We start from the raw sequence: 24,304 nt of genomic DNA on the forward strand, positions 1-24,304 counted from the left end.
CTGAGGCCATCAGGTATTTAAACAGCAGCTTTCGCTCCTGCAGCTCGGCGTTGGTGCTCACACAGCTGATGTTTGTCACATCGTCACTGTGTTTGTCTCTGACACTCCTGATGCTGTCGATCAGCTAAAGCAGCCAAAGCACACCAGCTTTCCATTCAGCGTCACACTGAACGGGATTTTTAGAGTTAATGTGCATATTTTCTGTTGCTCCAGCTGTGTTCAACGTCATCAGGAAGTTTGAAACTGCTGGAGAATAAACAAGAATCACCAGGAATTTAAATCCTCCAAGAACAGAAAACATCCAGTCAGTCAGCCAATAACCACAACGCCTGTGATATGCTAATACAGTGATTTATTGAGGAAACAATCAGGCATCATTTCTTAAATGTTCTGTGTCCATTGTCCCTGTTGGAGACGCTGTCCTGAAAGACAATCACAACCATGAGATCAAACCTCTGAGCACCATCAGGAAAACTACAAAGAATTAGAAAACTTACCAGAAATCCTCTCATCCTGTACATTTTGGGATAAAGTGGCTCCTCTGCACAGCCCAGAGCGCTGCAGGGGGGGTCCATGCGTGGAAAGCCCTCGAGCATCTGCTGAAAACAAACATCACGATGAATTCAAGCAAAGTGCAGCGGAGCGGAGAGGAGAGGAGAAGGCAGCGAGGCTGACGCTGGCTCACGTTTCCCGGCGAGTCGGAGAGGCCGTCCAGCTCCCTCTTCCCTCCCGGGCTCAGTCCATACGACCAGTGCTGACAGCCGCCCTGCGACAGCACCGCGCCCACCAGCAGCAGCCACAGCGCCAAGCTCTGAGGAGCCATTCTGAGGGGAGGGGGCTTCAGACGGCACACAAGCATGTCACTGATCCTCACTTCCTCTGTCACGCTCAGCCTGAAGTGACTCTGACTGACCCTCTGACTCCAGGTCTGCTTTCCTTTGTGAATCCTGCTGCAGCATCAGCTAAGGTTTATATGAACCTTCCTCTGAGCCCAGCTCTTCCTCACAGGGGGTCACAAAGTGGGATTAGGCAGCACTTACTGGCGACCCGCAGAGCTGTTTAACAGATCACACATGACGATGGATGAGCCATTTCCTGCCTGCCTTTCTGCTGCGTCTGTGCATTTTGAAAGTCATCCACTGATGACGGAGACAAAGTAAATGAGGAGGGGGCTCAGTCCAGTGCACACCTCCAGCAAGTGCGTTTGGTGCGTGTTGATGTGCACTAACAGCTCCTGGCTGAGGAGCGAGGGGTCAGCAGTCAATGGAGGTGAAACACAGTGAAACTGGTTTTTCAAAAACTGGGAATTAACTGTGATTGTGCTGAGTGGTCCAGCAGGATGTGATGATGACGATGATGATGATGATGATGATGATGATGATGATGATGATGATGATGATGATGATGATGATGATGATGATGATGCTGTGAACAGATTCACACACACACGACCAAAAGCATGAAAGACAAAGACTTTTCTTCTTCTTCATAGCAGTTTATTTATAACAGTCATTTATGGAAATTAATTTCCACGGTCGAGTGCAATAATCACTGGGTTTGACTCACCTGAGCGTTTCCAGCCATGGCCTGTGCCATGCCACAGTGAGTAACACACACTCGCTCTGTTGGTCGGTGTTGTGCATGACAGCGGAAGAAGTATTTAGATCCTTTACTTGAGTAAAAGTACCAATACATTAATGGAAAAATACTTTTAAAAAAGTACTAATTCTGCAGAGAAATGGCCTCCAGTGACTGATGCATCATCACAGATCACAGAGAAACATGTGATCAAGTATGTGATGTAGATTAAAAATAACATGTTATCCATTATATTTAATACTAAAATAAGCACATTGTTCTACATTAAGAGAAAATAGCAGTTATGTCTCCAGTAAACATTGTTAATGGATCCTAAAAGTTAAGAGGATGAACATGAAATAAGACATTCAGTAATTATCTGTCCACACGTCACCTTAATTCCAGTTTGTGAGACGATCCTGCAGCCAAACATCTACTCTGAATAAAAAATCAACGGCAGAGAGAAAAGAAAGGGAAGCGAGGAGACAAGGAGAGAGATGAAGGAGAGAGCCGATCGTCCATTCGTGCACTTTGTGTGTTCAGCAGCTCTTCAGCAGCTTCAGACTGATCAGTAACCGTCCTGCCTGTGAGGAAGATGAAGATGATAATCCCTCCTGCATGAGTCACAGCCATCAGTGGGAAAACGTCCTCGTTTCAATGAAAGAAGGACCGAGACGTCCATTTTTGACAGGATGCTCGTCCTCTTGGTGATATGTGATGATCTCTTCATTTTGACCTTTGACCCAGTAGCGGATGCAGAACGTGATAAATGGGCGGGCGTGGATTAAGTCTGGACGGGCCTGATCCACCAGTTCGCCAAAATTGATGAGGTGTGTGTGCGCACGCATATATATATATATATATATATATATATATATATATATATATATATATATATATATATATATATATATATATATATATATATATATATATATATATATATATAAAAGAGCAATCATAGCGACCCCTGTTGGCAGCCCAAGTACTTGCTGTAAGTGTGGTCGACATTAGCAGAGCTGTACAAATCTGTAAAAGATCAGACACAAGTTTGTTCAATGCACAGTGTGGTTTGTGTTCTGTATACAATGTGGTGTACAGCCAATGGACATAAAGCTAATACATAAAGAATGTGTTTTTTAGCCATTGAATGTACATTTTACTGAGCAGGAATTCAGTTGGATGTGTTGTGCTTTAAAGCTGATATTAACGTATGACATACACCTTTATGTAACAATATTTAACACACTGACGTGAAAAGTGATATGGAGGAGTAATTAAAGATGCCTTCATGTACATGCCAAAATAATCAGCAGGACACTGCAGGGAATCGAACCCCATCCCAGTATAACCAGGAGTACCATTACCAGTGCCTTTTGCTTTTTGGTGCTACATTGAAGGTAAAGCAAAACCTGCATTAGCAACAGCACGTTTGTGGCCAGGGTACTTATTATTCAATAATTTGATCTCATTAGGTCATACAATGTGGTGACTAGGCACTTCCTGCAGTTTTGAATAGTGCTAATATATCTATGTAACGGAATAATCTTCAATAAATTTGTGATTAACCATGCTGTTGTAACACAGGAAAAGAAACCTTGTTCTTTTTAGATTGAACAAGCATTTAAAGATTAACAATGACAGACAACAAACACAATGTCAGCACAGCCAAGGGACCACGCACCGAGTGTGCAAAGTGTGAGAGGCTGCACCAAGTCAACGGCAACCATTGCAAGAGAGGCATCTGACAGCCAACAGCAAAAAGTGTCCATTCACAATGTCACAGCTGGAGTTTATGGACACGTGCTGTCCAAGAACGGAATAGGAGCAGCTCAGTCTAAGATCGAGGCAGTGGAAAATACACGTCCACCGACTAATGCTGCTGAGGAGAGGAGTTTTTTGGGTCTTGTGAACTATTGTGGCAGGTTCATCCCTAATCTAGCCACAACATCCGAACCACTGAGGAGGCTCACAAGGCAATCCTGTAAATGGACTTGGGGATCAGAGCAGGAAACAGCATTTGTGGAGTTAAAGAGACAGCTGGCCAGTTCACATGTAATGGCATACTTCAAACAAGATGCAGAGACACATGTGGCTGTGGATGCTAGTCCAGTGGGATTAGGAGCGACACTGAGCCAGAAACAAAGTGATGAACACACAAACCTGTCTGCTATGCCAGCCGTGCCTTGTCTGATGTAGAGCGTCGCTATTCCCAAACTGAAAGAGAAGCACTCGCTATCGTGTGGACATGTGAGAAATTACATGTACTTCTCTACGGAAAGGACTTTGTGCTGGTCACTGACCAGAAACCTCTAGAAACGATCTATTCACCAAAGTCCAAACCAGCAGCCAGGATTGAAAGATGGGCTTTGCGGCTGCAGCCCTGTCGCTTCAAGGTCGTGTATAAAGCAGGCCCACAGAATGCAGCTGATTGGCTGTCACGCCTGACAGTCAACCAGCCAGTACAGAAAGGTACAATGGAGGACCACGTTTACTGGGTGGCTCAACATGCAGTGTTGCCTTCACACCACGACAAACGGAGGAATGGTCAGCAGCAGACCTCACTCCAGTTACTCTACGGGACTGTATCAAAACTGGTAACTGGAGTAAATGTGAACCTGTTTATCAAACAGTCAAATCTGAGCTTTCCACTGTGGGGAAAACAGTGATGAGAGGTTCCAGAAATGTAATTCTTCAGGCCGCACGACGACAGACGCTGACGTTAGCACACGAAGGTCATCAAGGAACAGTTAAAACAAAACAGAGACTGAGAACAACAGTGTGGCGGCCTGGAGTTGATCGACAAGCAGAGGAGCTAGTGAGGTCATGTCATGCGTGGCAAATCAACAGTCTGACTTCACAGGAGGTTCCTATAGGACAGAGCTCCCAGCAAAACCATGGCAGATGCTCGCATTAGGCATGTGTGGACCATTTCCATCAGGACACCATCTGCTGGTACCGACTGACTATTCCTCCAGGTGGGTGAGTGTTGATATCCTTCAGAAACCCACCTCTGTCAACATAATAAATGGTCTGAGACACTCATTTGCAACATACGGGCTCCCAGAATGCATAGTGACAGACAATGGTACTCCATTTGTGTCAAAGGAATTCAAAACATCTACAGGAACATGGGAGCACACATCGCCGTGTCACGCCATACTGGCCGCAGGCAAATGGCGAAGTTGAAAGGCAGAACAGAGCTCTTTGTAAGGCCATACGTGCAGCTCATGCTGAAGGAAAGGACTGGCGCACTGAGCTGGACGTTTTTCTTCTGGCTTACCGCAGCACCCCGCAGTGTGTCACAGGTCGCAGCCCGGCCGAGCTACTATTCAACCGCCAGATCAGAACCAAACTCCCTGAACTGTCAGAATCCCAGCTGCAGCATACAAGACACGATGCTGCTGTTCGCACAGCTGATGCTGTGAGGAAGGAGAAGGGACGTATAAATGCAGACAGAGTCAGAAGAGCAAAAGGAAGCAGGGTGACAAAGTGCTCTTACGGCAACAGAAGAAAAACAAACTTTCAACACCATCTGAACGTGACCCCTATTCAGCGATGGATCGAAAAGGTCAATCAGTCCTTATTGAAAAGGATGGCAAGAAGATGATGCGTCATGCATCATTTGTGAAGCTATGGGTTGAGCCTGAAGAAGACGCCGCTGAGCCGAATCGTGTAACTGGAACTGCTGAAATAGCGCCTGATGACGCTTCCCAGCAGGACAGTAGAGCTCAAAGAACCAGCAGGCGGCCAGATCATCTCACACACTTTGTGGCTTAGACAGACAGTGACAAAGGGCAGAATAATCCCCGCTACTTGTCTTAATGGCAGGGTAGAAGGGGAGGGATGTAGTATCTGGCAACACACGTTGTGTCTGCGTAATGAGGTCAGAGAGTACGTCACTTGTATGGCAGCAGGAGTGAAGCAAATAAAGAGCATGGTGATGACTGTCCCAGCGGAGTATGGTTACTAATGCTAAAAAGAAGTTGAAAACATTACACAGGTCCAGCTTTGTGACAGTAAAAGCACTCTCTGTCCTCCCTCCTTGGGCTACGTGCTTTGTGAATGCTGCTGTGCTGCTGTAGTATACTGGGACTGATCAACACAGACTGACTGGACAACAGTCTTGTGAGTGAGCGCATATTCGTCCACAAGCACAGAGCGGAGGTGAGAGTGGCGACTTCCTGTTCAATCAAATATACCACCATGCTCAGACAAACATTTCTCACTGTAGGTCTGATGAGGGGCTTTTTATCATTTCTAAATGTCTGCCTGTACGCTGCAGGGACCAGCTCATAAGCACGTAAAATTGCAGCTTTAACCTTAAATCGTAGTGCGGGCTGTCCTCCACTGGGAGCGCAGCTACAGTTTCCTGAGCTTTCCCACCTTACACTGCACAGGAGACACCGCACCTCTGGCGGCCACTGCGATGCGGTAGCGATGCGTTCGCTAAGTAGGAGTGCAAAGTACAAAGCAAAGTACGAGTCTACTTCAGTTTCTCGGAACACAGTAATTACAGCAATGTGTTTGCTAATGTCAAAAGTTTTTGAGAAGTGGTAGAGGAAGGAGATACCTGGGGCATCAGCGAATGCTCTCGGCGCGCGGGTGTCTCTGTGAGCCTCGAGCCGCGGCTTTATCAGCCTCGATTTCCAGCCGTTTTATTTCCAGCTGGATCTGCCTCTCCTGTGTCTTTTCCTGAGCTTCCATCTGGCGACGTGCAAGCTGTACGATTAGCTTCGCCTCCACTCTGGAGTCAGTACTAACAGACAGCGGACGAGCCACCACTTTTTGTAATGACCCAGCTCGCTACGGGTGAGCCTCGGGCTCTAGCTGGCGTAGCCGCACGGCTTTGTCAGCCGTTTAATCTCCAGCTGCCTCTCCTGTGTCGTTTCCTGAGCTTCCATCTGGCGACGTGCAAGCTGTACGATTAGCTTCGCCTCCGCTCTGGAGTCAGTACTAACAGACAGCGGTTCATACCGAGGCAGCGTGGACGGAGTTTGCGGCCGCTCAGCCGTTCCAGTCTCTGCTGCTGAGACTGTTGGAGCACCGGTAGGATCACTCTCCAGCATCGCTGGCTCTGGTTGAGCCAGCACCAAGAGGATCTCTAACCCCACCCGCAATTTGAGCCAGATCATCTCTGTGGCAGCTGTCCAGCTTGTCCGGGAATCTTTTAACATATATCCCGGACGAGACACAACTTTTTGTTACGACCCAGCTCGCTAGATATGAGCCTCGAGCTGTAGCTGGCGTAGCCGCGCGGCTTTGTTAGCCTCGATTTCCAGCTGTTTTATCTCCAGCTGGAGCTGCCTCTCCTGTGCCGTTTCCTGAGCTTCCATCTGGCGACGTGCAAGCTGTACGTCCAGCTTCGCCTCCGCTCTGGAGTCAGTACTAACAGACAGCGGTTCATACCGAGGCAGCGTTAACGGAGTTACTGCTACTGAGACAGTTTGCGCACCGGGAGGAGCATCTTCCGCCGGCACCCCGATCATCTCCAGCTCTACCAGTTTATCTAGAACAAGAGCTTTAAGCTCCCTTTTCAGAATTTGTTTCTGGAACGAGAAACTGAAATAAGTCGCAACTTGCGCCAGATCATCTTTGCGGCAGCCGTCCAATTTGTCCAACGAAGGACTGGCCAAAAACTGCTGCAAAGCGAACGACATCACCACCACACACACAGTTACTAAGACAAAACCATGTAAACACTCTGGTTTAAACTATAACTGACCTTCGGGAATCTTTTAACAGATATCCCGGACGAGCCCCCGCTTTTTGTTACGACCCAGCTGGCTAGGGGTGGGGAAGTAACAATGATTTAAATCAAAGTATTCAAAACTGTTTTAAATTACAAAAGGCAAAAGACCAAGACAACGAAAAGAGCGAGTGGGTGCTTTTCAAACAAATGAAATAATGAAAACCAAAAGAGAACTCTCCTAAAATGAGAGTTTAACTAAATATAAAAGAGACCTAACTAATACTAACCAAAGAAAACTCTCTATAAATGAGAGTTTAACTAAATATAAAAGAGACCTAACTAATACTAACCAAAGAAAACTCTAAAAATGAGTTTAACTAAATATAAAAGAGACCTAACTAATACTAACCAAAGAAAACTCTCTATAAATGAGAGTTTAACTAAATATAAAAGAGACCTAACTAATACTAACCAAAGAAAACTCTCTATAAATGAGAGCTACCTAAATACAACACCAAACAAAATGGAAAACAAACCCTCCTAAATGAGGCCTACTATTCAAATGGAAACAAAACGAGAAGCAAAATACAAGAGAAAAGCACCCCTAAGCCTACTGAAGCTAACAAATCAAAACTAAGTGTATGTACAAATCAGCCCCCCCCCCAAACCTAGCTCAGTATCGAGTCTGGTTGCCAAACAATACAAAGAGTTGAACTCTGACAAATCTGTCACCTGCTGCTACACAAGTTGAGAAACCTGCACCTTTACCTCACTGTGACCTCTGTCTGTCCAGCCTTAAAGCAGTTCAGGTGAGACCAGAAGCTGCGTCTCTTCTTTGCCGCCGCCTTCTTTGCTGTCTTGGTGTCCCTCTGTTGGAGCTGCTGCTCCAGATGGTTCACCGTCACCTGCAGTCTCTTCTGGTTCTCCTCCATCTCTCTCATCTCCTGGAGCCAGGTCTGTTCATTCTTGACCAGCTGCTCTAGGAGCTCCTCCTCAACAGATTCGGTGTAGTCTGTGGCCTCATTGAGCAAGTTAGAGAGATGGTCTTTCTCCTCTTTGAGATCCACGATTTTGGTCTCCCTCTGTTGGAGTAGCAGCTCCAGATGGTTCACCGTCACCTGCAGTCTCTCCTGGTTCTCCTCCATCTCGCTCTTCTCCTGGCACCAGGTCTGTTCGCTCTCGACCAGCTGCTCTGTGAGCTTCTCCTCGAGAGCTTCTGTAGCATCTGTGGCCTCTTTGAGCGAGTCAGAGAGATGGTTTTTCTCCTTTTTGAGATCCACGATTTCGGTGTCCCTCTGTTGGAGCTGCTGCTCCAGATGGTTCACCGTCATCTGCAGTCTCTCCTGGTTCTCCTCCATCTCGCTCTTCTCCTGGAGCCAGGTCTGTTCGCTCTTGACCAGCTGCTCTAGAAGCTTCTCCTCGAGAGCTTTGGTGTGGTCTGCAGCCTCTTTGAGCAGGTCAGAGAGATGGTCTTTCTCCTTTTTGAGATCCACGATTTCGGTGTCCCTCTGTTGGAGCTGCTGCTCCAGATGGTTCACCGTCATCTGCAGTCTCTCCTGGTTCTCTGCCATCTCGCTCACCTCCTTGCGCAGGATGGTTTCTGCCTGTTCAGCGCTGTTTGTCTTTTGAGAGCTGGCTTTCAGAAGCTCATCCCGTCTGCAAATTTCTCTTTCCAAGTTGGAGACAGTGTAGCCGAGTCTCTTCTTTTCAGTCCTCAGTTGATCCCTTTCATACCACACCTGGTTCAACTGGATCTTCAGATGGTTGATCTGGCTCTGACTGCGTTGAAAGGCATTTTGCAGATGGGAGAATTCAGCGGGATGGACTGGATGGGCCTGACGAGCAGGACCAGCCAATGGACCCCTTTGGTAGCTTCTGGGGTTGCCTCTCTCCTCCATTGGACTGTCTAGTAGGCTGTAGTTGTCTGTAGCAGAGAGCAGTTGTCTGTAGTAGAAAGCAGTTCTCTGTAGTAGACACTAGTCGCCTGTAGTAGACAATCTCGTAGTACAATGTGTTCGTCAGTAGCAGAATAATAATCAATCAATAAATGAATCGATGTAATAATCTGTACTGAGGAACGCGTATCTCTCTTGTGTGTAAATCCAAGGTCGATACTGCTCTGCTGGGGTTCGCAGCTGAATTTATTGGTCTGGCATCAAAGCCAATTCCATTCTAGAACTACATCAAAGCCACTTCAATCCCATTGGCTGCACACATGATGACACTTTGGTGGGCGGGGCTAATCCAGGAACACATGGCTCCTTTTTTTTTTTTTTTTTAAGATTCTTCCATCAGGCTGTGAGATTTCTGAACTCATCCTCTGCACTTCACCATAGAAACTGTTTTCATTTTTGGACCTTTTATTCATTCATTCATCCATTTTTGTTTTGTGAGGAGCATAAAGGGAATATAGCTGTCCTTTCATTGTGTTGTACAATGACAAATAAATGAACCTTGTACCCTGAAACATCAGAACAAGAGACAAACAACAGTTCAAGAGAGTGTCTTTGAGGAAAAGTTGGAGGTTCAAGAAGCCTGTGGACATATGTAAAAACAGGAAAACATCAGGATGTCATGAAATCTGTTTGGTCTACTCATCAAGTAACTGCAAAACATTTCAGCACCATGAGATGGAGCCAGAGGCTAAAACAGCTGGTCCTCAGAGAAAGAGACCACTTCAGTGTGTGGACCAAAATCAATGTGTTCAGTCCATCTTGTTTGTTTAATTGCAGATGAAAAGTGGAAACTACCCCACATATCATCTTTGGTGTCATCTTTGATGGCGGCCTCAGTGTTAGTTACAGTTAAAGTGTAAAATTACTCACAAATCAGTCATAATGGGCTCTGTCCGTGTCACATTTATATGCTACAATATTATCTCATTGTCACTGATGCATTACCATGTGAGAAGAGCTGCTTTCACTCATTTTATATCCTCTGAGGTGGCTTATTTCACTCCATGAAAATATTTTGGATTCTTTCAGCTCATTGCAGGTTTTGAACCTTCATCTGCAAAGCAACTCGAAACTACAGCTGTCAGAAAAAAATAACATATTTTCCTCCAAAATGTAGGAGACTACAAGTATAAAGTAAATGCTCAAGGAAAGTACAAGTACCTCAGTCTGTTTCAAGAGTTTTTATTCTGTAGCTGATGTTTCCTTCAGCCTGGAAACCTTCAGCCTTCCACTCTGAATTCACCTGAAGTTGGTATTATTGAATTCAAAACACAGTTATTTAGGTTTGAATAAAACTTGGCTGCACTGCACAAATGTTTCCAACTGGTGGCTCAGTGCTTTCATATTAATTCTAATCTTAAATCTCATCTGTGTTACTTGCATTAAGTCTACTTTTTCTCCTGTGGCTTTAAAACCATGAAGACGTCTTTTCTGCCATCAGCGGCAGCTCATCTCTGCGCCGCTTGCTGTAAATGTGAGCTGTCGTGAGTGTTATGTGCCGGTGAGTGTGACATGCTGTCAGTGCTGATCAGGTCTGTCCACTCATATCTTTGACTCCCTTAAAGGTACAAATCCCACAGTGTAAAAATCCTGCTTTCAAAACCTGATTTACACTAACAACATTTCCTCCTTAAATAACCCACTAAAAACATGCAGAAGGTCACCGTCTGACCAACGCTGACGAAAGAGGATGAGTCCGCGGGCACCGGCGTTGGCTGGCGGCTGGCCGGAAGAACGACGGACCAAGAAGGGTCAAAAGCGGAGAAGATAATTTCACAGTGCATGGCGTGCGTGCGCGTGTGTCTCCTCCCTGTAACGTGTGTGTGTGCAGTGATCAATAACAGTAAATCTTAGTCTTAATCTTAAATCTTAATATCTAACAGTTCGTTTTATACTGTACGGCTTCATTCACACGCACACACACACACACACACACACACACACACACACACACACACACACACACACACACACACACACACACACACACACACACACACACTGAAGCCACCACACATCAACTATTTGACCAATCACGTGCGGCTTGAACGGAAAAAGTTGAGAAAAAAACGAAAACAAAACAAACAAACCTAAAAGCCCAAAGCGGCTCGCGCTCTGGATCCAACCGTTCACTTCAAACCAACACACGACCGACACATCACTACTACATTACTACTACTGTGTTACGGCAGAAAGTGTTCAGCACCTACCTAATAGGGGGTTTGGGGCTTAATCCCCGATGATGATGATGATGATGATGATGATGATGATGATGATGATGATGATGATGATTATTATTAATAATAAACTGGGCTGTTAAACATACAGTTTAAATGGAGTTTGAAGGAAGAGAAATCGTCTTGTCTGACACGAACGAAGTGGATCTTTACTATTCATGAATATCTATATTTTAAACTCCAAAAAGAGTTCATGGTTCATTGAAAAATGAATTCAGTCCACGGTGCTCTTCTGTCGGCTGGGAGCCGATGGAGCGATTTGTGCTCCTCTTTACAGCCAATAACAGAACAACGCCTGGACATGATTCATAGCACAGTGCTTTCGATAACCTGACAGCGGATCTGTGGGAAGGTGGCGCTGGGTGGAGAGACACCGAGCGCCGAATTCAAACGGCCTGTGTGGACGCTGCAGGCAGGGCGCTGACAGATCCGAAGTGTTTCACACTTTGTATGTGTGTGGCAGCACCAGAGACCCAAACAAGTGAGTTTTTGATAATATGGGACATAACTGTGAAAATGGTTTTATTTATTTATTTTTTATTTGAATTTCTGATTGGGCGGTCTTACGCGGGCCCGCCCATGCCCGCCGTGGCTCCGCCCATGCCCGCCGTGGCTCCGCCCATGCCCGCCCGTGGCTCCGCCCCTGCTTTGACCCACTGTGACCTGCTCCTGAAGCTCTGGGCTTCGCCTCGTGTTCGTTCACTGCTGCACTGCCTCGAATTGTTGTGTTTTACTCGGTTTTCTGTGTTCTGTGTGTGTCTGTTTCATTTTCCGTCTCATCTCATGCATTGTTTTTATTTTCATGCTTTTCTTTCTTCATCATTACGAGGTTTGATTCTCCATCACATTCATTTTCTCTCCCTGCTTTTATGTCTTTTTGCTGGAAGCACCTGATGCACGTGATTTCTTTGTTGTAAAGCACTTTGAGCTGCAATTCTTGTTTGAAAGGTTCAATACAAATAAATATTATTATTGTAATGAGAAAACTAACAGAAGACCATGCACAGTACATTTTCAAATGTACTAAAATACACTTCAATCCTCCTGCTGACGCGCAGTTAAACTGATGCTGCGTCTGAGGCCATCAGGTATTTAAACAGCAGCTTTCGCTCCTGCAGCTCGGCGTTGGTGCTCACACAGCTGATGTTTGTCACATCGTCACTGTGTTTGTCTCTGACACTCCTGATGCTGTCGATCAGCTAAAGCAGCCAAAGCACACCAGCTTTCCATTCAGCCTCACACTGAACGGGATTTTTAGAGTTAATGTGCATATTTTCTGTTGCTCCAGCTGTGTTCAACGTCATCAGAAAGTTTGAAACTGCTGGAGAATAAACAAGAATCACCAGGAATTTAAATCCTCCAAGAACAGAAAACATCCAGTCAGTCAGCCAATAACCACAACGCCTGTGATATGCTAATACAGTGATTTATTGAGGAAACAATCAGGCATCATTTCTTAAATGTTCTGTGTCCATTGTCCCTGTTGGAGACGCTGTCCTGAAAGACAATCACAACCATGAGATCAAACCTCTGAGCACCATCAGGAAAACTACAAAGAATTAGAAAACTTACCAGAAATCCTCTCATCCTGTACATTTTGGGATAAAGTGGCTCCTCTGCACAGCCCAGAGCGCTGCAGGGGGGGTCCACGCGTGGAAAGCCCTCGAGCATCTGCTGAAAACAAACATCACGATGAATTCAAGCAAAGCGCAGCGGAGCGGAGAGGAGAGGAGAAGGCAGCGAGGCTGACGCTGGCTCACGTTTCCCGGCGAGTCGGAGAGGCCGTCCAGCTCCCTCTTCCCTCCCGGGCTCAGTCCATACGACCAGTGCTGACAGCCGCCCTGCGACAGCACCGCGCCCACCAGCAGCAGCCACAGCGCCAAGCTCTGAGGAGCCATTCTGAGGGGAGGGGGCTTCAGACGGCACACAAGCATGTCACTGATCCTCACTTCCTCTGTCACGCTCAGCCTGAAGTGACTCTGACTGACCCTCTGACTCCAGGTCTGCTTTCCTTTGTGAATCCTGCTGCAGCATCAGCTAAGGTTTATATGAACCTTCCTCTGAGCCCAGCTCTTCCTCACAGGGGGTCACAAAGTGGGATTAGGCAGCACTTACTGGCGACCCGCAGAGCTGTTTAACAGATCACACATGACGATGGATGAGCCATTTCCTGCCTGCCTTTCTGCTGCGTCTGTGCATTTTGAAAGTCATCCACTGATGACGGAGACAAAGTAAATGAGGAGGGGGCTCAGTCCAGTGCACACCTCCAGCAAGTGCGTTTGGTGCGTGTTGATGTGCACTAACAGCTCCTGGCTGAGGAGCGAGGGGTCAGCAGTCAGTGGAGGTGAAACACAGTGAAACTGGTTTTTCAAAAACTGGGAATTAACTGTGATTGTGCTGAGTGGTCCAGCAGGATGTGATGATGACGATGATGATGATGATGATGATGATGATGATGATGATGATGATGATGATGATGATGCTGTGAACAGATTCACACACACACGACCAAAAGCATGAAAGACAAAGACTTTTCTTCTTCTTCATAGCAGTTTATTTATAACAGTCATTTATGGAAATTAATTTCCACGGTCGAGTGCAATAATCACTGGGTTTGACTCACCTGAGCGTTTCCAGCCATGGCCTGTGCCATGCCACAGTGAGTAACACACACTCGCTCTGTTGGTCGGTGTTGTGCATGACAGCGGAAGAAGTATTTAGATCCTTTACTTGAGTAAAAGTACCAATACATTAATGGAAAAATACTTTTAAAAAAGTACTAATTCTGCAGAGAAATGGCCTCCAGTGACTGGTGCATCATCACAGATCACAGAGAAACATGTGATCAAGTATGTGATGTAGATTAAAAATAACATGTTATCCATTATATTTAATACTAAAATAAGCACATTGTTCTACATTAAGAGAAAATAGCAGTTATGTCTCCAGTAAACATTGTTAATGGATCCTAAAAGTTAAGAGGATGAACATGAAATAAGACATTCAGTAATTATCTGTCCACACGTCACCTTAATTCCAGTTTGTGAGACGATCCTGCAGCCAAACATCTACTCTGAATAAAAAATCAACGGCAGAGAGAAAAGAAAGGGAAGCGAGGAGACAAGGAGAGAGATGAAGGAGAGAGCCGATCGTCCATTCGTGCACTTTGTGTGTTCAGCAGCTCTTCAGCAGCTTCAGACTGATCAGTAACCGTCCTGCCTGTGAGGAAGATGAAGATGATAATCCCTCCTGCATGAGTCACAGCCATCAGTGGGAAAACGTCCTCGTTTCAATGAAAGAAGGACCGAGACGTCCATTTTTGACAGGATGCTCGTCCTCTTGGTGATATGTGATGATCTCTTCATTTTGACCTTTGACCCAGTAGCGGATGCAGAACGTGATAAATGGGCGGGCGTGGATTAAGTCTGGACGGGCCTGATCCACCAGTTCGCCAAAATTGATGAGGTGTGTGTGCGCACGCATATATATATATATATATATATATATATATATATATATATATATATATATATATATATATATATATATATATAAAAGAGCAATCATAGCGACCCCTGTTGGCAGCCCAAGTACTTGCTGTAAGTGTGGTCGACATTAGCAGAGCTGTACAAATCTGTAAAAGATCAGACACAAGTTTGTTCAATGCACAGTGTGGTTTGTGTTCTGTATACAATGTGGTGTACAGCCAATGGACATAAAGCTAATACATAAAGAATGTGTTTTTTAGCCATTGAATGTACATTTTACTGAGCAGGAATTCAGTTGGATGTGTTGTGCTTTAAAGCTGATATTAACGTATGACATACACCTTTATGTAACAATATTTAACACACTGACGTGAAAAGTGATATGGAGGAGTAATTAAAGATGCCTTCATGTACATGCCAAAATAATCAGCAGGACACTGCAGGGAATCGAACCCCATCCCAGTATAACCAGGAGTACCATTACCAGTGCCTTTTGCTTTTTGGTGCTACATTGAAGGTAAAGCAAAACCTGCATTAGCAACAGCACGTTTGTGGCCAGGGTACTTATTATTCAATAATTTGATCTCATTAGGTCATACAATGTGGTGACTAGGCACTTCCTGCAGTTTTGAATAGTGCTAATATATCTATGTAACGGAATAATCTTCAATAAATTTGTGATTAACCATGCTGTTGTAACACAGGAAAAGAAACCTTGTTCTTTTTAGATTGAACAAGCATTTAAAGATTAACAATGACAGACAACAAACACAATGTCAGCACAGCCAAGGGACCACGCACCGAGTGTGCAAAGTGTGAGAGGCTGCACCAAGTCAACGGCAACCATTGCAAGAGAGGCATCTGACAGCCAACAGCAAAAAGTGTCCATTCACAATGTCACAGCTGGAGTTTATGGACACGTGCTGTCCAAGAACGGAATAGGAGCAGCTCAGTCTAAGATCGAGGCAGTGGAAAATACACGTCCACCGACTAATGCTGCTGAGGAGAGGAGTTTTTTGGGTCTTGTGAACTATTGTGGCAGGTTCATCCCTAATCTAGCCACAACATCCGAACCACTGAGGAGGCTCACAAGGCAATCCTGTAAATGGACTTGGGGATCAGAGCAGGAAACAGCATTTGTGGAGTTAAAGAGACAGCTGGCCAGTTCACATGTAATGGCATACTTCAAACAAGATGCAGAGACTCATGTGGCTGTGGATGCTAGTCCAGTGGGATTAGGAGCGACACTGAGCCAGAAACAAAGTGATGAACACACAAACCTGTCTGCTATGCCAGCCGTGCCTTGTCTGATGTAGAGCGTCGCTATTCCCAAACTGAAAGAGAAGCACTCGCTATCGTGTGGACATGTGAGAAATTACATGTATTTCTCTACGGAAAGGACTTTGTGCTGGTCACTGACCAGAAACCTCTAGAAACGATCTATTCACCAAAGTCCAAACCAGCAGCCAGGATTGAAAGATGGGCTTTGCGGCTGCAGCCCTGTCGCTTCAAGGTCGTGTATAAAGCAGGCCCACAGAATGCAGCTGATTGGCTGTCACGCCTGACAGTCACATGTCATGTTAGCACATGAAGGTCATCAAGGAATAGTTAAAACAAAACAGAGACTGAGAACAACAGTGTGGCGGCCTGGAGTTGATCGACAAGCAGAGGAGCTAGTGAGGTCATGTCATGCGTGCCAAGCAAATGTGACAAAAAGTAGAGATAAATCTGCAAGATCCAGATTCACTAAACACCAAAGTCAGTCAGCACGTGATGAGCACAGCATCAAGTGTTACAGATGTGGGCGTGCCGGACACATGAGCCGTGAGTGCACAGTGACGAAGAACAAAAAGTGTAATAACTGTGGAAAAGAAGGACATTTCGCAAAGATGTGTCAGACAAAGAGGATGCATAAAGTAAACAGAGTCCCAACCACAGTAACACACCAAGGACCAGTGACAGTGAAGATGAGCATGTGTTCACAGTGAATGACTGTGCTGCCGAGGGGACACTGTCCATATTAATAAATGACCAACCAGTTGACATGTTGATAGACTCGGGGGCTTCATGTAATATCGTGACAGAATCCAAGTTTGAGCAGTTGAAGTCAGAGTTACATCAAGCTGCAGCGTCCAGAGAAGAGAGTCTATCCATTTGTCTCTACAACACCACTACATGTAAAAGGTGTTTTCACAGCTGAATTCAAAGCTAATGAGACATCAGAAACCATCACAGCAACAGTCTGAGTGATTGAAGAGGCACAAGTTTGTGTGTTAGGCAGACACACGGCTGTGAAACTGGGACTTCTACACATTGGACCTATTGAACATGTGAATACAGTCCAGCCACAAGATACGACAGCTTCCACAGCTGACACAGAGGACAAATACAAAGACTGTTTTCAGGGCTTAGAAAACTGAAAGACTTTCAGCTGAAGCTGCATGTGGACGACAGCGTACAGCCAGTTGCACAACCTGTTTGCAGGATACCTTTCAGTGTGAGGAAACAAGCGGAGGTGAAACTGAAACAACTCCAGGAAGATGATGTCATTGAGAGAGTAAATGGACCGACACCATGGTATCACCTCTTGTTGGTGTGCATGGTAAGAAAGAGCCTAGACTGTGTGTGGACATGCGCAGGGCAAATGAGGCCATAGTGAGAGAAAGGCACCCAATCCCCGTCATCGACGACATACTGGAGGACATGACAGGAGCCACAGTATTCTTGAAACTCGATCTGAAATGGGGGTACCATCAAATAGAGCTGGAGCCAGAGTCCAGATCACTCACCACTTCTGTAACACTCACAGGCCTGTGGTGTTATAAGAGACTGATGTTTGGTATCTCATCTGCGCCTAAGATATATCAACACATCATTGGACAAGTACTGCAAGGCATCCCTGGAGTGCACAACATATCAGATGACATCATCGTATCAGGAGAAACCATACAGCAACACGATGAGAGGCTGCACCAAGTCAACGGCAACCATTGCAAGAGAGGCATCTGACAGTCAACAGCAAAAAGTGTCCATTCACAATGTCACAGCTGGAGTTTATGGACACGTGCTGTCCAAGAACGGAATAGGAGCAGCTCAGTCTAAGATCGAGGCAGTGGAAAATACACGTCCACCGACTAATGCTGCTGAGGAGAGGAGTTTTTTGGGTCTTGTGAACTATTGTGGCAGGTTCATCCCTAATCTAGCCACAACATCCGAACCACTGAGGAGGCTCACAAGGCAATCCTGTAAATGGACTTGGGGATCAGAGCAGGAAACAGCATTTGTGGAGTTAAAGAGACAGCTGGCCAGTTCACATGTAATGGCATACTTCAAACAAGATGCAGAGACTCATGTGGCTGTGGATGCTAGTCCAGTGGGATTAGGAGCGACACTGAGCCAGAAACAAAGTGATGAACACACAAACCTGTCTGCTATGCCAGCCGTGCCTTGTCTGATGTAGAGCGTCGCTATTCCCAAACTGAAAGAGAAGCACTCGCTATCGTGTGGACATGTGAGAAATTACATGTACTTCTCTACGGAAAGGACTTTGTGCTGGTCACTGACCAGAAACCTCTAGAAACGATCTATTCACCAAAGTCCAAACCAGCAGCCAGGATTGAAAGATGGGCTTTGCGGCTGCAGCCCTGTCGCTTCAAGGTCGTGTATAAAGCAGGCCCACAGAATGCAGCTGATTGGCTGTCACGCCTGACAGTCAACCAGCCAGTACAGAAAGGTACAATGGAGGACCACGTTTACTGGGTGGCTCAACATGCAGTGTTGCCTTCACACCACGACAAACGGAGGAATGGTCAGCAGCAGACCTCACTCCAGTTACTCTACGGGACTGTATCAAAACTGGTAACTGGAGTAAATGTGAACCTGTTTATCAAACAGTCAAATCTGAGCTTTCCACTGTGGGGAAAACCGTGATGAGAGGTTCCAGAATTGTAATTCTTCAGGCCGCACGATGACAGACGCTGACGTTAGCACACGAAGGTCATCAAGGAACAGTTAAAACAAAACAGAGGCTGAGAACAACAGTGTGGCGGCCTGGAGTTGATCGACAAGCAGAGGAGCTAGTGAGGTCATGTCATGTATGCCAAATCAACAGTCTGACTTCACAGGAGGTTCCTATAGGCCAGAGCTCCCAGCAAAACCATGGCAGATGCTCGCATTAGGCGTGTGTGGACCATTTCCATCAGGACACCATCTGCTGGTACTGACTGACTATTCCTCCAGGTGGGTGAGTGTTGACATCCTTCAGAAACCCACCTCTGTCAACATAATAAATGGTCTGAGACACTCATTTGCAACATACGGGCTCCCAGAATGCATAGGGACAGACAATGGTACTCCATTTGTGTCAAAGGAATTCAAAACATCTACAGGAACATGGGAGCACACATCGCTGTGTCACGCCATACTGGCCGCAGGCAAATGGCGAAGTTGAAAGGCAGAACAGAGCTCTTTGTAAGGCCATACGTGCAGCTCATGCTGAAGGAAAGGACTGGCGCACTGAGCTGGACGTTTTTCTTCTGGCTTACCGCAGCACCCCGCAGTGTGTCACAGGCTGCAGCCCGGCCGAGCTACTATTCAACCGCCAGATCAGAACCAAACTCCCTGAACTGTCAGAATCCCAGCTGCAGCATACAAGACACGATGCTGCTGTTCGCACAGCTGATGCTGTGAGGAAGGAGAAGGGACGTATAAATGCAGACAGAGTCAGAAGAGCAAAAGGAAGCAGGGTGACAAAGTGCTCTTACAGCAACAGAAGAAAAACAAACTTTCAACACCATCTGAACGTGACCCCTATTCAGCGATGGATCGAAAAGGTCAATCAGTCCTTATTGAAAAGGATGGCAAGAAGATGATGCGTCATGCATCATTTGTGAAGCTATGGGTTGAGCCTGAAGAAGACGCCGCTGAGCCGAATCGTGTAACTGGAACTGCTGAAATAGCGCCTGATGACGCTTCCCAGCAGGACAGTAGAGCTCAAAGAACCAGCAGGCGGCCAGATCATCTCACACACTTTGTGGCTTAGACAGACAGTGACAAAGGGCAGAATAATCCCCGCTACTTGTCTTAATGGCAGGGTAGAAGGGGAGGGATGTAGTATCTGGCAGCACACGTTGTGTCTGCGTCATGAGGTCAGAGAGTACGTCACTTGTATGGCAGCAGGAGTGAAGCAAATAAAGAGCATGGTGATGACTGTCCCAGCGGAGTATGGTTACTAATGCTAAAAAGAAGTTGAAAACATTACACAGGTCCAGCTTTGTGACAGTAAAAGCACTCTCTGTCCTCCCTCCTTGGGCTACGTGCTTTGTGAATGCTGCTGTGCTGCTGTAGTATACTGGGACTGATCAACACAGACTGACTGGACAACAGTCTTGTGAGTGAGCGCATATTCGTCCACAAGCACAGAGCGGAGGTGAGAGTGGCGACTTCCTGTTCAATCAAATATACCACCATGCTCAGACAAACATTTGTCACTGTAGGTCTGATGAGGGGCTTTTTATCATTTCTAAATGTCTGCCTGTGCTGCAGGGACCAGCTCATAAGCACGTAAAATTGCAGCTTTAACCTTAAATCGTAGTGCGGGCTGTCCTCCACTGGGAGCGCAGCCACAGTTTCCTGAGCTTTCCCACCTTACACTGCACAGGAGACACCGCACCTCTGGCGGCCACTGCGATGCGGTAGCGATGCGTTCGCTAAGTAGGAGTGCAAAGTACAAAGCAAAGTACGAGTCTACTTCAGTTTCTCGGAACACAGTAATTACAGCAATGTGTTTGCTAATGTCAAAAGGTTTTTGAGAAGTGGTAGAGGAAGGAGATACCTGGGGCATCAGCGAATGCTCTCGGCGCGCGGGTGTCTCTGTGAGCCTCGAGCCGCGGCTTTATCAGCCTCGATTTCCAGCCGTTTTATTTCCAGCTGGATCTGCCTCTCCTGTGTCTTTTCCTGAGCTTCCATCTGGCGACGTGCAAGCTGTACGATTAGCTTCGCCTCCACTCTGGAGTCAGTACTAACAGACAGCGGACGAGCCACCACTTTTTGTAATGACCCAGCTCGCTACGGGTGAGCCTCGGGCTCTAGCTGGCGTAGCCGCACGGCTTTGTCAGCCGTTTAATCTCCAGCTGCCTCTCCTGTGTCGTTTCCTGAGCTTCCATCTGGCGACGTGCAAGCTGTACGATTAGCTTCGCCTCCACTCTGGAGTCAGTACTAACAGACAGCGGTTCATACCCAGGCAGCGTGGACGGAGTTTGCGGCCGCTCAGCCGTTCCAGTCTCTGCTGCTGAGACTGTTGGAGCACCGGTAGGATCACTCTCCAGCATAGCTGGCTCTGGTTGAGCCAGCACCAAGAGGATCTCTAACCCCACCCGCAATTTGAGCCAGATCATCTCTGTGGCAGCTGTCCAGCTTGTCCGGGAATCTTTTAACATATATCCCGGACGAGACACAACTTTTTGTTACGACCCAGCTCGCTAGATATGAGCCTCGAGCTGTAGCTGGCGTAGCCGCGCGGCTTTGTTAGCCTCGATTTCCAGCTGTTTTATCTCCAGCTGGAGCTGCCTCTCCTGTGCCGTTTCCTGAGCTTCCATCTGGCGACGTGCAAGCTGTACGTCCAGCTTCGCCTCCGCTCTGGAGTCAGTACTAACAGACAGCGGTTCATACCGAGGCAGCGTTAACGGAGTTACTGCTACTGAGACAGTTTGCGCACCGGGAGGAGCATCTTCCGCCGGCACCCCGATCATCTCCAGCTCTACCAGTTTATCTAGAACAAGAGCTTTAAGCTCCCTTTTCAGAATTTGTTTCTGGAACGAGAAACTGAAATAAGTCGCAACTTGCGCCAGATCATCTTTGCGGCAGCCGTCCAATTTGTCCAACGAAGGACTGGCCAAAAACTGCTGCAAAGCGAACGACATCACCACCACACAGACAGTTACTAAGACAAAACCATGTAAACACTCTGGTTTAAACTATAACTGACCTTCGGGAATCTTTTAACAGATATCCCGGACGAGCCCCCGCTTTTTGTTACGACCCAGCTGGCTAGGGGTGGGGAAGTAACAATGATTTAAATCAAAGTATTCAAAACTGTTTTAAATTACAAAAGGCAAAAGACCAAGACAACGAAAAGAGCGAGTGGGTGCTTTTCAAACAAATGAAATAATCCAAACCAAAAGAAAACTCTCCTAAAATGAGAGTTAAACTAAATATAAAAGAGACCTAACTAATACTAACCAAAGAAAACTCTAAAAATGAGTTTAACTAAATATAAAAGAGACCTAACTAATACTAACCAAAGAAAACTCTAAAAATGAGTTTAACTAAATATAAAAGAGACCTAACTAATACTAACCAAAGAAAACTCTCTAAAAATGAGAGTTTAACTAAATATAAAAGAGACCTAACTAATACTAACCAAAGAAAACTCTCTATAAATGAGAGCTACCTAAATACAACACCAAACAAAATGGAAAACAAACCCTCCTAAATGAGGCCTACTATTCAAATGGAAACAAAACGAGAAGCAAAATACAAGAGAAAAGCACCCCTAAGCCTACTGAAGCTAACAAATCAAAACTAAGTGTATGTACAAATCAGCCCCCCCCCCAAACCTAGCTCAGTATCGAGTCTGGTTGCCAAACAATACAAAGAGTTGAACTCTGACAAATCTGTCACCTGCTGCTACACAAGTTGAGAAACCTGCACCTTTACCTCACTGTGACCTCTGTCTGTCCAGCCTTAAAGCAGTTCAGGTGAGACCAGAAGCTGCGTCTCTTCTTTGCCGCTGCCTTCTTTGCTGTCTTGGTGTCCCTCTGTTGGAGCTGCTGCTCCAGATGGTTCACCGTCACCTGCAGTCTCTTCTGGTTCTCCTCCATCTCTCTCATCTCCTGGAGCCAGGTCTGTTCATTCTTGACCAGCTGCTCTAGGAGCTCCTCCTCAACAGATTCGGTGTAGTCTGTGGCCTCGTTGAGCAAGTTAGAGAGATGGTCTTTCTCCTCTTTGAGATCCACGATTTTGGTCTCCCTCTGTTGGAGTAGCAGCTCCAGATGGTTCACCGTCACCTGCAGTCTCTCCTGGTTCTCCTCCATCTCGCTCTTCTCCTGGCACCAGGTCTGTTCGCTCTCGACCAGCTGCTCTGTGAGCTTCTCCTCGAGAGCTTCTGTAGCATCTGTGGCCTCTTTGAGCGAGTCAGAGAGATGGTCTTTCTCCTTTTTGAGATCCACGATTTCGGTGTCCCTCTGTTGGAGCTGCTGCTCCAGATGGTTCACCGTCATCTGCAGTCTCTCCTGGTTCTCCTCCATCTCGCTCTTCTCCTGGAGCCAGGTCTGTTCGCTCTTGACCAGCTGCTCTAGAAGCTTCTCCTCGAGAGCTTTGGTGTGGTCTGCAGCCTCTTTGAGCAGGTCAGAGAGATGGTCTTTCTCCTTTTTGAGATCCACGATTTCGGTGTCCCTCTGTTGGAGCTGCTGCTCCAGATGGTTCACCGTCATCTGCAGTCTCTCCTGGTTCTCTGCCATCTCGCTCACCTCCTTGCGCAGGATGGTTTCTGCCTGTTCAGCGCTGTTTGTCTTTTGAGAGCTGGCTTTCAGAAGCTCATCCCGTCTGCAAATTTCTCTTTCCAAGTTGGAGACAGTGTAGCCGAGTCTCTTCTTTTCAGTCCTCAGTTGATCCCTTTCATACCACACCTGGTTCAACTGGATCTTCAGATGGTTGATCTGGCTCTGACTGCGTTGAAAGGCATTTTGCAGATGGGAGAATTCAGCGGGATGGACTGGATGGGCCTGACGAGCAGGACCAGCCAATGGACCCCTTTGGTAGCTTCTGGGGTTGCCTCTCTCCTCCATTGGACTGTCTAGTAGGCTGTAGTTGTCTGTAGCAGAGAGCAGTTGTCTGTAGTAGAAAGCAGTTCTCTGTAGTAGACACTAGTCGCCTGTAGTAGACAATCTCGTAGTACAATGTGTTCGTCAGTAGCAGAATAATAATCAATCAATAAATGAATCGATGTAATAATCTGTACTGAGGAACGCGTATCTCTCTTGTGTGTAAATCCAAGGTCGATACTGCTCTGCTGGGGTTCGCAGCTGAATTTATTGGTCTGGCATCAAAGCCAATTCCATTCTAGAACTACATCAAAGCCACTTCAATCCCATTGGCTGCACACATGATGACACTTTGGTGGGCGGGGCTAATCCAGGAACACATGGCTCCTTTTTTTTCTTTTTTTTTTTTTAAGATTCTTCCATCAGGCTGTGAGATTTCTGAACTCATCCTCTGCACTTCACCATAGAAACTGTTTTCATTTTTGGACCTTTTATTCATTCATTCATCCATTTTTGTTTTGTGAGGAGCATA

At 46.3% G+C, this 24,304-nt stretch overlaps 2 protein-coding genes across 3 annotated transcripts; both read right to left on the bottom strand.

Annotated features, from left to right (window-relative positions):
* Nucleotides 1–332: 332 nt before the first annotated feature.
* LOC139332734 (progonadoliberin-1-like) lies at nucleotides 333–880 on the bottom strand. Its single transcript, XM_070964819.1, has 3 exons — nucleotides 686–880; nucleotides 498–596; nucleotides 333–422 (listed from the first exon to the last, which is right to left on the bottom strand). The coding sequence occupies exons 1-3, from the start codon at nucleotides 857–859 to the stop codon at nucleotides 375–377; spliced, it is 321 nt and encodes a 106-aa protein (XP_070820920.1). The 5' UTR covers nucleotides 860–880; the 3' UTR covers nucleotides 333–374.
* An 11,989-nt stretch (nucleotides 881–12,869) lies between these two features.
* On the bottom strand, nucleotides 12,870–13,417 carry LOC139332720 (progonadoliberin-1-like). Of its 2 annotated transcripts, none has more exons than XM_070964805.1 (3): nucleotides 13,223–13,417; nucleotides 13,035–13,133; nucleotides 12,870–12,959 (listed from the first exon to the last, which is right to left on the bottom strand). In XM_070964805.1, the coding sequence occupies exons 1-3, from the start codon at nucleotides 13,394–13,396 to the stop codon at nucleotides 12,912–12,914; spliced, it is 321 nt and encodes a 106-aa protein (XP_070820906.1). In that variant the 5' UTR covers nucleotides 13,397–13,417; the 3' UTR covers nucleotides 12,870–12,911. The 2 variants fall into 2 exon arrangements, with proteins under 2 accessions (XP_070820906.1, XP_070820905.1); XM_070964804.1 differs by having other exon boundaries at nucleotides 13,035–13,136.
* Between the last annotated feature and the right edge of the window lie 10,887 nt (nucleotides 13,418–24,304).

Source organism: Chaetodon trifascialis, chromosome 6 (assembly GCF_039877785.1).
Source record: "Chaetodon trifascialis isolate fChaTrf1 chromosome 6, fChaTrf1.hap1, whole genome shotgun sequence".
Taxonomy (NCBI): domain Eukaryota; kingdom Metazoa; phylum Chordata; class Actinopteri; order Chaetodontiformes; family Chaetodontidae; genus Chaetodon; species Chaetodon trifascialis.

What these genes read in the sequence shown, in the direction of transcription:
- LOC139332734 (XM_070964819.1), bottom strand. Translation starts at nt 859, where the DNA reads ATGCTTGTGTGCCGTCTGAAGCCCCCTCCCCTCAGAATGGCTCCTCAG. An exon ending in TCTCCGACTCGCCGGGAAAC is followed by an intron (nt 597 to 685) that starts GTGAGCCAGCGT and finishes TGTTTTCAGCAG; the next exon opens with ATGCTCGAGGGCTTTCCACG. An exon ending in ACAGGATGAGAGGATTTCTG is followed by an intron (nt 423 to 497) that starts GTAAGTTTTCTA and finishes ATTGTCTTTCAG; the next exon opens with GACAGCGTCTCCAACAGGGA.
- LOC139332720 (XM_070964804.1), bottom strand. Translation starts at nt 13,396, where the DNA reads ATGCTTGTGTGCCGTCTGAAGCCCCCTCCCCTCAGAATGGCTCCTCAG. An exon ending in TCTCCGACTCGCCGGGAAAC is followed by an intron (nt 13,137 to 13,222) that starts GTGAGCCAGCGT and finishes GTTTGTTTTCAG; the next exon opens with CAGATGCTCGAGGGCTTTCC. An exon ending in ACAGGATGAGAGGATTTCTG is followed by an intron (nt 12,960 to 13,034) that starts GTAAGTTTTCTA and finishes ATTGTCTTTCAG; the next exon opens with GACAGCGTCTCCAACAGGGA.